This window comes from Lygodium microphyllum, chromosome 23 (genome assembly GCF_053477565.2).
Source record: "Lygodium microphyllum isolate KBCC chromosome 23, Lygodium_microphyllum_v1.1.10, whole genome shotgun sequence".
Taxonomy (NCBI): Eukaryota; Viridiplantae; Streptophyta; class Polypodiopsida; order Schizaeales; family Lygodiaceae; genus Lygodium; species Lygodium microphyllum.
The window spans coordinates 96,109,648-96,125,210 of NC_141157.1; the positions used below are offsets into that span (position 1 = coordinate 96,109,648).

Genomic DNA, 15,563 nt, shown 5'->3' on the forward strand with positions numbered 1-15,563 from the left:
ACACACACACACACACACACACACACACACACACACACACACACACGTGGAGCCATTAGTGGCTTCTCACTACGTGTGGCAACCATTGCAAATTTTTTAATCTCAAAAAAATAGTAGCTGAATTTTTAAAAGAATTATTCTCTCAACAAAATCATATGTTGGCCACGCCAACAATGTCAGGTTTGGGGATGGCCTCGAGAAATGCAAAAATAAGAGATAGTATGGATAGATTTAACTAATAAAGCTTTTGGTGAAAATGAGAGGATATAGCCTACTAAAGTATTGGGCCGACAGAGGTTGAGTGAGGTAGGGCCAAGGGCTGTTTTTTGACCACAAAACGTGGGCCAAAGCAGTGGAGATACGCAAATTGAGAGACAGAGAGAGGGATCATGAAATTTTTCTTCTACGAGGGAAGACGCAGAGAGAGAGAGAGGGGGGGAGAAATTTCCACACGCCTGGCTCTCTGACTAGACTTTCTCACCAACCCTCCTCTCTCATCATCACGCATCACCGCCATCGTCATCTCCATCAAATCAAGCTCCTCTGGGCTGGGCTGTTCTTCTTTCAAATTGTTTTTTTTTCCCTGTTGTTACTCGGGGCGTTTTTGTTGCAGACCGTAGAGAGAGCGCCTCTCACCCTGCCATGGCCAAAGGCTCGCGAGCTTCCAGAGGCTCTTCCTCCTCTTCCGCCTCCTCTTCGTCCTCCGGCCCCTCCTTCTCCACCATCGTCCTCTCCCTCCTCCTCACCCTCTCCCTCTCCCTCCTTGTCCTCCTCGCCCTCGGAATCGTCGCCGTCCCCTCCAGTAGATCCACCTCCGGCCCCGATGGCGCTGCCGTCTCCCTCCGCTTGCCGGCCATTTCCATCATACAGCATGCTCAGCAGTACGTATACAACGTCTTGGAAGTTCCATCTTCTCCTGCAGTCATAGTACATTCTTATATTCAAGGTTTTTTAAAAATCTTAAAAACTAGATTTTCTGCCAATTCGTACATGCATTCATGATTCCTCGCATCTCAAGATGAGATCTTCTGCAAATGCGTTTTCAAATTTCCGTCTCGATGTGCCTGACAAAAATGAAGCTATCGTAGGCCATCACATAGTTGCACCAATGGGAGATGTACAAAACATGGCGGCTTAACTCTTTGATTATCGATGGGTTTTGAGGCTGCACGTAGCTACTATGTTGATTCAAACATTAAGGTTTTTCACGTCATCTGGAGCTATGTTAGTGACCTTAAAATATGCCAAGTTCCAAAGTGTGTGTTCCACACCTGTTGGTTGTACACTGAGAATCGGGCGTGTTAAAGCAACTTGCACATGTCGAATGAGCTATTTAGCAAGCAACGTTGTTTGAGCTAGTACTTTGCGTATTCGAGTAACATCATTACTGCTCTATGTGTTGGATCCTCGGCCCCCTTTGTAAACACCCAACCATCATAGAGCCCTGTTGCACTTAGGTTGGATTTAGGACTCCATATAATGTTAGACTCTCTTCTCACACCTTATACTTCTTGCAATTTGGAAGATGTGAATCTTTTGTCAATTGTTAAGTGTATGGAGTCAATGAAAGCAATGAGAGGTACGCTTTTGAGAGATTTTCAAAAGGGACATGTTGAGGTTCCAAAAGTAGATAAGTTGGTAAGGGGACTTCTACCACCTTATTGGTTTTTCCGTTAGTACTTGGACATTTGTGCAACCCTTGCACCTTCTTCGGGTTTCCAAGTTCTAGACAAGACCTTAAGACTCAAACTAGTGTAGTAAGATTCAACTCTGGCTTTGTACCCCTAAAGTGCAAGTGGTTGGATGTGACATCCCCTCTTCTCAATTGTTTGTTGTTGAAGGTCTCCTTTGGGATAGGCATTGTGTGCTACTTGGCTTGAAGGGAACCTAGGTAAAGTGGCAGCGGAGAGGTCCTAATATTTGGTTGTCCTCGCCAAATGTATATTGTTCATTCATCACAAACCTCGTAGTGGAATCAATAGTGATGTGTCAATGAGCATGAAGTCCCAAGTGAGTGTATATAATTGTAAGCAATGTGAGCTTACACAACCTACCCTTTTTAGTATAGCTTGCCTCTAGTGTTATCAATCATGACTCATTGTCATATCTCTACTAATGTGATAATCTTATCCCTACTAACGTGATAGCCTATATGCCTAGACCCTAGACCGCTAAGTGTCTACTTAGAAAGAAGATCAAAATCCAAGCTTGATATGTGAAAAACGCCAGAAATCAACCCCGCTTTGTGAAATGGTGTCACAAACTTGCTGCTAATGGTGAAGACATGCCTTTGTGCCATACATGCCATGTAGATTCATCATCAATGGTGAAGGATATGCCTTTGTTATACATGTCATATAGCCAATCCCAATGGATTGTCATGTGATTGGTAGTATCACTATTGAGAAGGAATATTAGAAGCTATGGGTGAAGAGGGAAAAGGAAAAGTAGATGGTAAAGGTGGTGGTGGGGACGAGGGAGGAGGTGGGAGTATGATCATCGGTGGAGTAGGGTAAGGGGGCCAACTATAGAATATCTAAGAAAAAAGATGTATTTTTGGGAGGGATCTCACATTTTGTAGTTTTTTTTGAGATTTGAATATATCAATATGTAGGGGATATTAAGAGGAATTGAACGAGTCCAATATTGAATTTGTTATTCTTAAAATATTTTATGTAATTTAAGAAATATAATTTTAAGAGGTGAGGTACACTTGAGGGCAAGTAATGTAACACTTTTTAGCAAATCAATGAGTGATATGTAAGCAAGACTCTTAGCATATTCCTCTTTTTTTTGTAACATCACTAGTCCCAAAGTGTTTGCTTTTTGGCACATGTTTTGCAATTGGCTTCCTTATCCTAGTGGAAGTAGTTGTATTGATTTGGGCCTTCTTTGCATGTTTGGACTTCGTAAGAGAGAATGCAAATACATTGTGGTTGCACATACTAGGTGATAATGCTTGAATTGTTACTATGCCTACCAATGAAAATACAATTCTTTTCAAAATTAATTCTAGCACATTGCACTTCTGCTTGAGTCACATCTTAATAGTTTTATTCTATGAAAAACTTTCATGGAGTTATTTTTTAAAAATAAAAATGGATCCTTTTGCTATCTTTACTCTTTGTATGGCATTTAACTTGACATGAATGAATTTTGGTCTACCCATATGAATCTCTCTATTCATCTTCATGTGAGCAAACAAATTTTATTGTCAATGCAGTTGAATTTGATGATGTGGTAGGTTGGTGATAGCAGCTGATAGTAAACGCAAGTTGTAGGATGAAGTGGTAGGGTGGCGACTTTATTGGAGGCTGAAAACACAGGTTGGAAGTGGCTACACAGGAGCAAATGCAATAGATATAGGTTGCCTAGCTGATGGCGATGGTTGGAAATAGTGGCAATAGGTTGGAAAACTACCGTCAACAACTATACATAGCAAACGGATGGTTGGATACATGTGCTCGATAGTAGACAACAACTTGAATTGAGATATCCTCCAAAAGGTGGGGTGTGGACAATAGAGACACGGTGCCGACAATATGCTAAACAAGGATGGATTGAGTGGTGCGCAGCTTGTCTATTTATAGATGAGTGGATTCTTTCAAATTAGGTTTTGACTTATGGGACATAGATACTCTCTAGGAACACATTTCTTTTTAATGAAAGTTTGGTAATAATTGAGATTTGGGCTGTAAAAAAGAGCTAATCAATTTCTAATGCATTTTCTAGCTTAACACTCCTCTCAAGTCCAAAACTAGAACTAGGGAGTGTCAGAAGTGGAGCAGCGGTGGAAGCATAAACATGTGCTGAAATAAACTGCTGAAACACAAGACAAAAAGAGAAAAGAAAAGAACACGATACAGATGAGAACTCAGATGTATGCACGGAAAATGGAATCCATATATCTGGACACGAGACAGTCGCATACAACAGTGAGTCACTGGCTGCGTGGGCACTGGCACTGGCACTGGCACTGGCTCCTCTCTCCACAGAGTCTGCAAATGGTGAAGATGATGATGATACTGATTGAGGAGGAGCACTGAGTATAAATAGGCTGAAAAAGTGGGGAGCAATAATGCTGGTCGGACAGCATTAATGCTGGCCGATTGGTGCATAAAATGCCCCAATGGCATAAAATGCCACACTAGAAAAATACCTAAAATACCTAATAAAAATGCCTAGCCCAGATCAAGCTCAGACTCACACATGAGCTGACAAATACTATGCTAACACCCTCTCTCAGATCATGGGTGATATGATACAATACAATAGTACAAGGAAAAGGGATCAGAAACTATACAACATAGAACCACCAAGTAGAACCATGGATACCCAAGTAGTGGGTGATCAAGCCACCACCAAGGTGCCTCGGAGAGAACCTGATGTTGATGTCGATTGTACCAAATACCTGAAAATAGAGAATATCATAGCATGTCTCTGTGTCCATCACCAATGGCTCGCAGTAGCATACAAGACCATCCTGTCAAAAATGCCCCTGAACATAGGTGACCATGGATTCCCCGCCTTTGGCCAGACCGCCAAAGTGTCCCCTCATGTGAGCTCCAGACGAAAGCCTCCCGCTCTCGGTCAGATAACTAGCTCATCATGAACTTGGATGTCAATCCCAGCTCCAGGATTTGATTCCACTAGACTGAAGTCGATGCGTCAGGGACGTTCCTCTCTGGAACTTGTGCACCTGTATAAAAGTATAGATGAGGCGCGGGGCTGCCCCATCTGAACACCCGCTCACACTCCCTCTCTGGCACAGAGAGTCGTGAGGGATGACCTCATCACCACCATTAGAAAGCAACCGAAGAAGGGGCCACCAAGCCCTTCCCGCGATCCGAAGAAGAGGATCCCTGCCGCGCCTTGGACTTCACCTTGGTCCGAGGATCGGATTCGGAGTCTGATGAAGGAGAGGACTCATCGGTAGAGTCAACATCCCGCTTCTTCTTCTGCTCCTTCTTCCTGGAAGCCGCTAACTTCTTGCGGTCCTTCCGCAAATGTCCCTTCTTGCCACAGTGGTAATACTGGGCCTTGGACTTCTTCTTACCGTCACCCCTCTCTGAAGCTACATAAGCCTTGCCTCCATAATGTGCCGGAAGCCGCCCCTGTAATCTCAAGGATGTCTCATGCTCAAGAAGCATCGAGGTTATATGTGTAAAACTGACAGGAGTCGATGATGTCTGCGCCCGCAAAGCATTGGCCACTCCATCAAACTCCGGGGGGAGCTTGTAGAGGACCGTTGCGACAAGATGCGCCTCGGGAAGAGCAGATTGCATGTGCCGAAGCTGGTCCTGTGCCTGCGTAACACGAAGAAGAAAAGACTGAATAGTATCTTTCGGTTCAAACTTCATCTGCTGGAGCTGGCCATAAAGTGTGACTGCCGGCATGGTGGAAGGTGCCTCGTACATCTGCTGCAACTTCTGCCATACTTCAGGAGATGTCCTACAGGAGGTAACCGCCGGTAAGACCGCTTTAGAAATACACAGAAGCAACGCCGAGTAAGCACGGGCATCGTCCGAGTCCCATGTGAGCACTGCTTCCTCATGGTTGTCCTCATCAAAGTCTCCAGGAAGAGGAAAAGGACGGAGAGGTCGAGCAATAGCTCCACAGACGATGTACCATAACTGCTTTTGCACAAACCAAGCTTTCATGACAGCACTCCATGTGAGATAATCAGGTCCATGTAACTTATCATCAGTGGAAGTGCACGGAGGAGCCATATGGAGAGGATAAGAAGAAAAGTAGAGAAGAGATGGAATTTAGAGAGGAAACACAGCCAAAACACAAGCATAGACTGCAGAAAATGAGAATTCACATGGAATATAACCCAAAATCTGATCAATAGAAGACAAAATCTGCTGCAGAAAGTCAAAAAATCAGTCAAAAACTGCCAAAAACAGCAAAAACGGCCTGAAGTAACAGTCACCCAGCCACGAGAGACGCTGAATCAGCAAAACGCAGGCTGTAAACTGCAGGAAAACAGGTAGAAAACTGTCGCCAGCAGCTGCAGATGAAAAACGCAGGCAGCAGAGGGTGCGTAGGCAGTAGGCGATGGCAAAACTGCAAAAAACGCAGGCTGAAAACAGCCCCAAAACAGGTCGCTTGGCTGCGACAGTAGTCGCCTGATCAGCAGGGGTACAAAACAGTCCTGAAATCAGCAATAAAACACAGCAGAAACACAAATCCTGAAAACTGATACCATGTCAGAAGTGGAGCAACGGTGGAAGCATAAACATGTGCTGAAATAAACTGCTGAAACACAAGACAAAAAGAGAAAAGAAAAGAACACGATACAGATGAGAACTCAAATGTATGCACGGGAAATGGAATCCATATATCTGAACACGAGACAGTCGCATACAACAGTGAGTCACTGGCTGCGTGGGCACTGGCACTGGCACTGGCTCCTCTCTCCACAGAGTCTGCAGATGGTGAAGATGATGATGATGATGATACTGACTGAGGAGGAGCACTGAGTATAAATAGGCTGAAAAAGTGGGGAGCAATAATGCTGGTCGGATAGCATTAATGCTGGCCGACTGATGCATAAAATGCCCCAATGGCATAAAATGCCACACCAGAAAAATACCTAAAATACCTAATAAAAATGCCTAGCCCAGATCAAGCTCAGACTTACACATGAGCTGATAAATACTCTGCTAACAGGGAGAGACTGTAAATCTAGCTCAAACCCATAGTTAAACCAAGTCGTCCCACCCCCAAAGCAGCTAGGACCTCGGGCAAAGTGTGCTTGTCAGCTGTCGAGTGACCTACCTGTTAAATGATGTGGATCTAGGACATGACACAAGCTATGGTGAATCGAAGATGTAAACCAAGTTCATAATGACATGGACAAGTAGAGACAAACTATTACACAAGTGAATTAGGTTCCAAGATAGATTAGCTTGGATTCATAAACACAATCTTGTGTAGAATCGACAATGACAGACACTTAACTGAAAGTACTAAGCATCATGATATTGTGTTCATTTCATAGTCAAGTACAATGCTTTATAGGCTTTGAGTTGTTCCACTCTCCTCACTGTGCATATGTGATTTAGGACAGCTCCTCTTGGAGCATACATCATTTGTCTATTTCTCACACCCCCCCTCAAATGATGAGTCCCTACACTTGCTTGCTTTTGCCCCCCCTTCATGATAACATGGCTCGGAAGACTAGCTCATAGGCAGCCTAGTCAAGTTAAAGCTTGAGACTTTACATCTTGGCAAGGGTTGTACAAATCAAATTCACTAAGGAAAAGAAAGATCCATTATGGGAAAAACATATGAAAGATACAATGAAAGTTCTTCAAAACAATCTGTCAGAGTTGTTGATGGTAGTGGAAGCATATTCTTCTTCTTCTCCTTCTTCCATAAATTGGTTCTGGTGATGATCACTTTGCAATTGTTGGGCTCTCTTCTTGTGGAAACATTCACTGGCTACATGGCCAGTCTTACCACAATAGTGACATGTAATCCGATCCTTGTTATTGTTGTTGATGAATCCTCGACCTCTTCCTTTAGGTCCAGCAGCTCCTTTGGTGTACAAAAGATTGTCCCTAGATGATGAGACATTGTCTTTTGCATTCTTGGTTTTTACTTTGCCTTCTTCATCGAGTAGTGAGTGCTCAATATCTTTAAGTGTGAGGCTTGGAACATTACTCAAAGTGGACACAAGATTTTCATATGGATCCTTGTTTACACTTGCAAGCAATACGGCTATTGCTTCATCTTCCTCAATATTCTTTTTAAGAGATGCAAGTTGAGTTTTTAAACTCTTAAACTTATTAATGTGTATGGTCATAGAAGCACTGTCTTTGATATCCGGTTTATAAAACTGCACGAGAAGTTTTACCTTTGAATTCTTTGCTTGAGTACCAAACATTTTATCAAGTTCCTCCTAGGCAGTTTTAGCATTTCTAATGCCAGATATATGATGTAGCACATCATCACTTAATCTCCAAGCAATGATGCCTAGTGTCTTATTATTCATCTTCTTCCATTCTTTGGATTTGTACTGGTCTTCTTCAACGAACCCGTCTTCATCATCTTCCTTCTTGTTATCTGCATCATCTTCAAACAAGTCCCATAAGTCCTTTCGCATCAGGTGGTACATGGTCTTTTCCTTCCAGGCATGGAAGCCTTCTCCATTGAACTTTGCTATTTGCTCAAGTTTTGCCATGTTGAGCAGCTCCAATTAACTGAGAAAAGACCAGCAAGGGGGATTTGTGAAGTGTCACAAGGAGGTTAGTGTCAACTGACACTAGTTGAGTATCAATAGATACTATTCTTGAGCTTAGTATTGAATGTCGTGCTTGATCTTCTTCTTGCTTGTTGATTTGAAGTGTTAATCTTGCTTGGAACTGAGTTCAAACTCAGATAAGAGTGGCAGTGTGTGCCCTAAGTTGAAGGGAATGAGAAATTGAAGAAAAAATGAGCTTGCACCTTGATGGCTATGGCTTCCTGGATTAGGGTTTTGACCCAGGCCTGGTTTTTTTCAGATATCTAGAGCTAGAGTCGATCATTTTGAAAACTTTTTTAATGGAAATGTAGCTTACTCCATGCTCTACAAGAGCCCCATGATAATCGTCAAGATCGGGTACAGCAGCATCCGTGCAGATCAGCGAAACGTAACCAGGCGCAGTTATGGCAGCGACGTCGAATTTCAGCAATGCCAGGCTTGTAGGTATCCAATGTCAGGCTTAGATGTGATAGGTAGAAGCTCCTTGAGTAGAAGAACAATCCTCCTGAAGAAAGCACACTGAAATATTGCCTGGTTTGAGAGATATGAGAGCTCAAAGTAGGTATGTCCTGCAGGCCACAAATTGGGGCTATGGCAGCAACTGACAATAGTGACAATGCTGAGGTCCAGATAGCCAAATCTCATGGATTGATGTGATACAGGGAAGCTTTGTGAGGTGGAGAACAACTTTCCAAAAGGAAGCTCAGAGAGATTTGGTATGTGGAGTGAGATACAGGAGCTTCAAGATGACAGGGTGCTGCTGGCTATGGCTGCCACAAGGTCCAACTGAGATTTGAAGTTGAAACTGAAGATATGAGCTGAATGTGGGCTGGTTAGAGATCACCAGAGATGAAGGAGACTAGAGATTCAGAGTGTGAGCTGTGCCATGCCCAACTGGGCTCTGATACCATGTTAAATGATGTGGATCTAGGACATGACACAAGCTATGGTGGATCAAAGATGTAAACCAAGTTCATAATGACATGGACAAGTAGAGACAAACTATTACACAAGTGAATTAGGTTCCAAGATAGATTAGCTTGGACTCATAAACACAATCTTGTGTAGAATCGACAATGTCAGACACTTAACTGAAAGTACAAAGCATCATGATATTGTGTTCATTTCATAGTCAAGTACAATGCTTTATAGGCTTTGAGTTGTTCCACTCTCCTCACTGTGCATATGGGATTCAGGACAGCTCCTCTTGGAGCATACATCATTTGTCTATTTCTCAACACTACTATGATTATAGAGGTGATGGTTATCTTACCAAGGGAGTCCAAAGGTTAACCTAGAGAGGCCAAAACATTGGACAAAGGGTGCTAGTTGGCTGCCTCAGGGCTTGCTAGAACGTGTATAGGTGGATGGAACCACTTTGCATCTTTTTTTTTTCTTGAATGTTTTCATCCTATCAAGTATCTGTTCCCCTAGGGAAAATTAAAAGGGACGTTCAAATCCAACACATCACAAAAGAGATGAGCTATCCTGACTTCTCGTGGGTGTTGGTGAAGAAGAATGTATGGAGGATATGTGGGTAAAGCATCCATAGGGCTTTTTTTTTTTCATAAACTGTTTTCGTCCTAGCAAGCATTTGTGCTCCTAGGGAAAATTAAAAGGGATGTTTAGATCCAACATACCGCAATACAAACAAGCTATTGTGAGTACCTGTGGATGTTAGGGAAGAAGAAAGTATGGAGGGTATGTGGATAAAGTTGCCATAGAAACTACCAAGGGAGATTGCCATATGAGCTACCAAGAGAGGTTGCCATTTGAGTTGCTACGAATATGGTGAATCTAGAGTCGATCACTCTCTGAATGAATAAGGAAAAATATGCACAGCTATATGTTTATAAGAATAGAATGCCAATGCATGGGGCAATGCAATTGGTGATGTTCAAGCAAAATGCAATGCAATGGTGCCACGTGGATAGTACGTGTATAAGGGAATTGTTCACTTGTTGAACCACCCTTTTACAATCATAATCTATTTGATGATGGCACAAACTTTAGACAGATGGTGCATAGCTCAACTTGCTCTTTGGTGAAATGATAGTGCACTCCAATGTGCTTTCTCTGTGGACAGATGATGGAGTTACTAGCTAGTTTGGTTGTCATAGAAGATCATGGTCGTAATGTCATATGGAAATTAAAGTGTTGCCAATAAGTTTCTTATGTAGGTGGTGTGGGTGATGTCATTGTAGAGTACCCTTTACTTTGCCTTGGTAGTGGAGACAGCCACAAACTTCGGTTTATGGCTAGACCAAACAATGGGAGCTATATGTACGGAGAAGATGTAACCACCATGGGAATGTCAGGTGTTGGGATTACCTACCCAATTGGAATTAGTGTAGTTGTGCAAAAGCAAACCATGACCATATATCAATCCATAAGAATAGATTCATATATTGAAATACTAACTAAGCAAAGACATGGAGTAAGCTAAGTTTGGTCAAGTATGGATCAACTAGAGGATTTTTCCTAGCAATGATATTTAAGTATGCTTGTTGAAGGGTTGAATTTGGGGATTCTTAGAGAGTTTCATAGTGGAGATTAAGATGCATGGCCATAGGCCAGGTCCAATTAGTGGAGAACTCCTCAACTAACTGAAGTTTTTTTTTCCTAAGATACAAAGATCTCATCCCCATTTCAAATAACCTCCATGTCCAAAAAGTAGACAATTGGCCTTGCTTCTTCATCTCAAATGTGGTGCAAAGTTGGGCCTTTATATTTGCAATAGTATTAGAATCTGAGCGTGCAATGAATAAGTCACTCTCTAGAATAGTTTTGACATGCAATTTTGGGTTGTATTGGGTAGAATGATAGCCATGAGTTCTAAGGAACTTATCCATCCTATGGAACCATGAATGTGGTGCTTGCTTTAGTCCATAAAGGTCTTTTTGCAAACAAAAGACCTTATCTCTATGGTAGGAATGCGAAAAACTAGAAGCTTGCTCCACATAGACTTCCTCATCTAAATAGCTATCTAGAAAGGCACTTTTGACATCCATTTGATAGAGGGGCCAATTGTGGCGAGTGACTAGTGCAACTAGTAGGCAGAAGGATGTCAACTACGTAGTCAGAGCAAAGGTCTCTCCATAGTCAACATTGTGCTTTTGTCGAAACCTTTGTAGCCCAAGGTGAGCCTTGTACTCATCCAAAGTCCCATCAGCTTTTAGTTTAGTACTAAAAATCCACTTTGCTCGAATGGCCTTCTTGTGGTTTAGATGATCCACCAAGGTTTACATTTGGTTTTGTTCAATGCTCTTAAGCTCCTTTTCCATGGTCTCTCACCATTGGGGATGTTTTAGAGCCTCTTGCTAACTCTTCGACTCAGAGTGCACTATGTAATTTGCCATAAAGATAGATGCAAATGATGTAGTTGGTGCAGACTCAGTAGATGAAGCCAGTCTTCCTTCTTTGAAAGGGTGGCAAATGACATGATTTAACACTAATTATAACAAGTATAAAATTCACATAAACCAAAAATGCACACTGTATTATTTAATCTTGGACAATGGATAGCTTGTTAGCCCCAAAATTGGCCCCTTTGAGGTATTTCTTTAGCTTTTATTACAAATGGATGGAGTGTAATCGGGACTCTCTTATCTCCTCTGCTAATCCAACAGCCTCTTGTTGTCATAAATGACCAACAAGCCTTCAAACCAATTCACCCCTTGGTTTGCTTGGAAATTGGACTTTACTTTGCTCTTTGAAAGACAAATTAAGCCCCAAATTTGATATAGATTGGTTAGCCTCTTGAATCTCCCTAAAATTCTTTAGTTTCAGCTATTGGAATTCAAGTCCTAGGCTCGCAATTTTAAGCACACATCCCAAGGTGGTTATCAAATCCTAATTTTTGTTGTAAATTAGGGTTTATAGCAAAGATTTTTCTATATCTCCATCTTTGATGACTCAAATGGTTGGATTTTGCTCAGATAACTTGAGAGATGACTGTACAATGAGAGAAAATGTTATAGAGAGAAATTTTAGAGTTTCATTATAGGAAAGGTTAAAAAATTGCTTTTGCGCTGCTCAAATAGCTATGAAAGTTGTTATCTGCAGCTTAGGATCACTAGAAAGATTATTGCCCCCTTCTGTACTGCATCAAAAGGACCTTGGGTTGTTGTCACCTACACATGGAGGACTTTCAATTGCTCACTTGCTCTAGGATTGGTCCCTAGTGGCTGCAAATCATATCAATAGCATCTCTTTGCTCTCTAATAGCCTCCTCTCTCTCACAATGGTTGGAATATACTTCCACTAGCTCCCAAAAACGTTTATTTTACTTGCATGGGCAAGTTTGGCCAAGTGGCAGCTTTTTAATTGTGTTTTTCAGCAATATCCAGCTTATTAAATTAAGGTTTAGAATATTAATTTTGAATTTTGGTTTAATAATTATTTTAATGCTTAGAAAAATAATTTCACAAGCCAATAATTAAATCGGCTAGGCCTATTTCTCTTCCAAGTATCCCTGAGCAATTACTAGCCCTTAGACCGACATTAATTAATTAATTAATGCTTAGTCTCTAATGTCACCCCAACAACATTAGTGGCCAATAAATTGGTTCAGGTTAAAATTTGACACTAGGTATCACCTAGTACTTGTGAGGCATAATTTATTTCAACTTTTCCCTTTTTTCACCAATTGATATCTCAAGGTCTTGGGCCCCACACGATGAAATAATTAACTTGTACCACACATGTGCAAGTCACCTTTGCACATTTGATTACCTTTTAACATAATGCAAGGCAAAGCAATAAAAAATTACATCCTTGTGACCATAGTTTTTTCATATGGCAATCGTATGTCATATGTAGACGGGTATGAAAGTATGATTGAAGTATGATTCACCCCTTGGGGCTGAATCATATGTTGCTCTAATTTTAATTTAAAGAAAAAAACTAAAATGTATCTAGATCTAGTATTCTATACTAAATTGAGTAAAGAAGCTAACAAGCTGAATGAAAATTAGAATTTTATTGTTTCAATAGCTTTAGTCTACTAGCAAGGTATCCAATAATTAAGACAAAATTAATTTGCTAAAACATATTCAGATTCTCATTTCCAATCATTTGAGTCTAGACACAATTTAAGCACTGATGGTTGCAGTCTACAAGCGAAAGAAATCCAAAAAAGGACGTATAGGTGAAAATAGACCGCCATAAAAGTCGAGGGTTGCATAACAATAAAGTTTAGACTCTAGAGTCTAAGCTACAGTAGAAGGCTGAAGCAAACTATATGGGAAGAAGAGTAGAAATATTGATCATGGACAATATGCATCCTCCTCCTCCTCCTCCTCAATGTCCTCATTCTCATCATTGTCATCCTTCTCCTCATCTTTCTTATCATCACACTAAAAATTTTCAACTGTTTTAGAGTTGCTAGAATGCCAATTTCAGTTGTAAAATAAAAAATTTCAGAGATTTTAAAGCCAATACTAAAGGAAAAAAGAGTGTTTCTCAAGAATTTGAGAGTTGGCTGCTTGAATTTGAGAGCTAAATGGCTGTTAATGGTTACAGTCTTAAGAAATTTGCTATTGTAATTAGCCACTCAGACTTGAGAGTCAAGACACATGAGGAGGAGAGAGAGGGAGGGAGGGAGGGAGGGAGAGAGAGAGAGAGAGGGTGGGAGGGAGAGATGCAGTCTGAAATTTTAGACAGACAAAAAGAACACGTAAAAGATGAGAGAGGGGAAAAACAGTAAGAAAAAGTGTACTCTTCAACTTTGGGGCAAATAATATCAGGGCTAAAGGCTCAATTGATGTGTTGAGTAGTCCATAAGCAGGTTTCCAAGTTTTGGGGCAGGGAGAAGGCAAGTGACAGCAAGGCAGCACCTTCCTAGTGAAAATTGTCAAGTGTTTGTATGCTGTTTGCAAGGCCGTAGCCTTTTTGGCAAAATTGTGATGTTATTTGCCTTTTCCAGTCCGTTGAAAAAAAAAAAAGTATGTCAAGTATGAAGTAGGATTTCATACTCTTGGTTTCATACGTTTTTTAGATGTTTGCATGGCAAATCAGAGATGTTTGATAAAAACTATGCTCGTGACAATAGATCTTTTTGGCACCTTTGAGATGGAGCTTGGTGAAAGGATCCTCGAATCTTGCATGATCAGCTGATACTAGTGAGGTAATGGGTCCTTGGGAGGAGGCTTGGAAGCGGAAGACTTTGAAGGTGGGTTAAGAGCAGGTAGTAGACATAGCTATGGCATTATCTCAAGCAATGTAGGCTAAGAAATCGGCCTAGAGGTAAGTGCAGCGAACTATATGATATCCTTATTGAGAAACCCTTCACATGTAATTTGCGTTCTGCGTTTTGCGTTTAGGGTTTCTCGTTCTGGGTTTCGCATTTAGAGTTTCACTTTTTGCGTTTAGGGTTTCATAGTGGACAGTCCCAAAAAGGGACTGGGTGCGCACAGTGTGGTGCCACCTTGGACAACTGACGCCCTCTCTCTAGGCGCTACTCGAGATAGTCTCTTGCTTATTTACAGGCTACCTCTGTCACTCATTTGATATGGTTGATTCATTCAGTCTGTCACCTCTTCTCTCCAGCCTCTTCACTATTCTCACTCCACTTCAGGAGGACATTGCGGTTTGTGGTTTGTGGTTGTCTTCATCATCTTTCTTGTGCTACAACACCCTTGTTTCCTTGTATCACTTTCACTCCATTATTTAGATCTTTATCATTCCATTCATTAGAGTTTCTTCTCTTTTCTCTTTTCTTCTCAGTGTTTGCCAAGTTCACTCCGTGTTCCTCCTGGCAAACCCTACTGTCTTGCTGGTATGTTGTCTTTTGATATGGTATTAGAGTTGGATCTGCTCAAACAGTGGCAAAGATCCTCCACTCCAATGAAGGCAAAGACCGGAGGCGGTTTCGGCATCCACTTCTCTTCTTCTTCTTCTGTTGCATCAACATCCTAATTGACGGCTGTTTCCTCCTGTGTTTGCTGTTTTCCAACCTGCGTTCAGGGCTGTTGCTACTGCCTCCACCTCCTAGTCGGTTGGCGGCTCCTCCCAGTCAGTTTGCGGGCTCCTCCCTGTTGTTGGTAGCTCAATCAGACTACTGGCGGCTCCTCCTTGTTGCTGGCAGCTGATCTTTGCTGTTGCTAGCGGCTTAGCCAAGCTGTTGGTAGCTCCTTTGTCATGAGGATATGTAATTTTGAAACCTCACTTAACATGTGGATTAATTTTTAATCACATGATTAAGTAAATGTTGCACATGTGAGATGCAACTGGGGTTAGAGTAAATTTACGAGCCCAAGACCCGAGGAAATCATGGGATGTCAAAGGCAAAAGTTGCTATAAGTTATGCTGC

General features: G+C 41.6%; 1 protein-coding gene across 1 annotated transcript in view; it reads left to right on the top strand.

Annotated features, from left to right (window-relative positions):
- The first annotated feature begins 367 nt into the window (after positions 1-367).
- The window catches only part of LOC148016497 (putative prolyl 4-hydroxylase 10), a 32,513-nt gene continuing 17,317 nt past the window's right edge, over positions 368-15,563 (top strand). Inside the window, exon 1 of the mRNA XM_087664236.1 lies at positions 368-881. Within this exon, the coding sequence (XP_087520362.1) occupies positions 643-881 (239 nt within the window). The 5' untranslated portion in view covers positions 368-642. The remainder of the gene's footprint in view (positions 882-15,563) is intronic.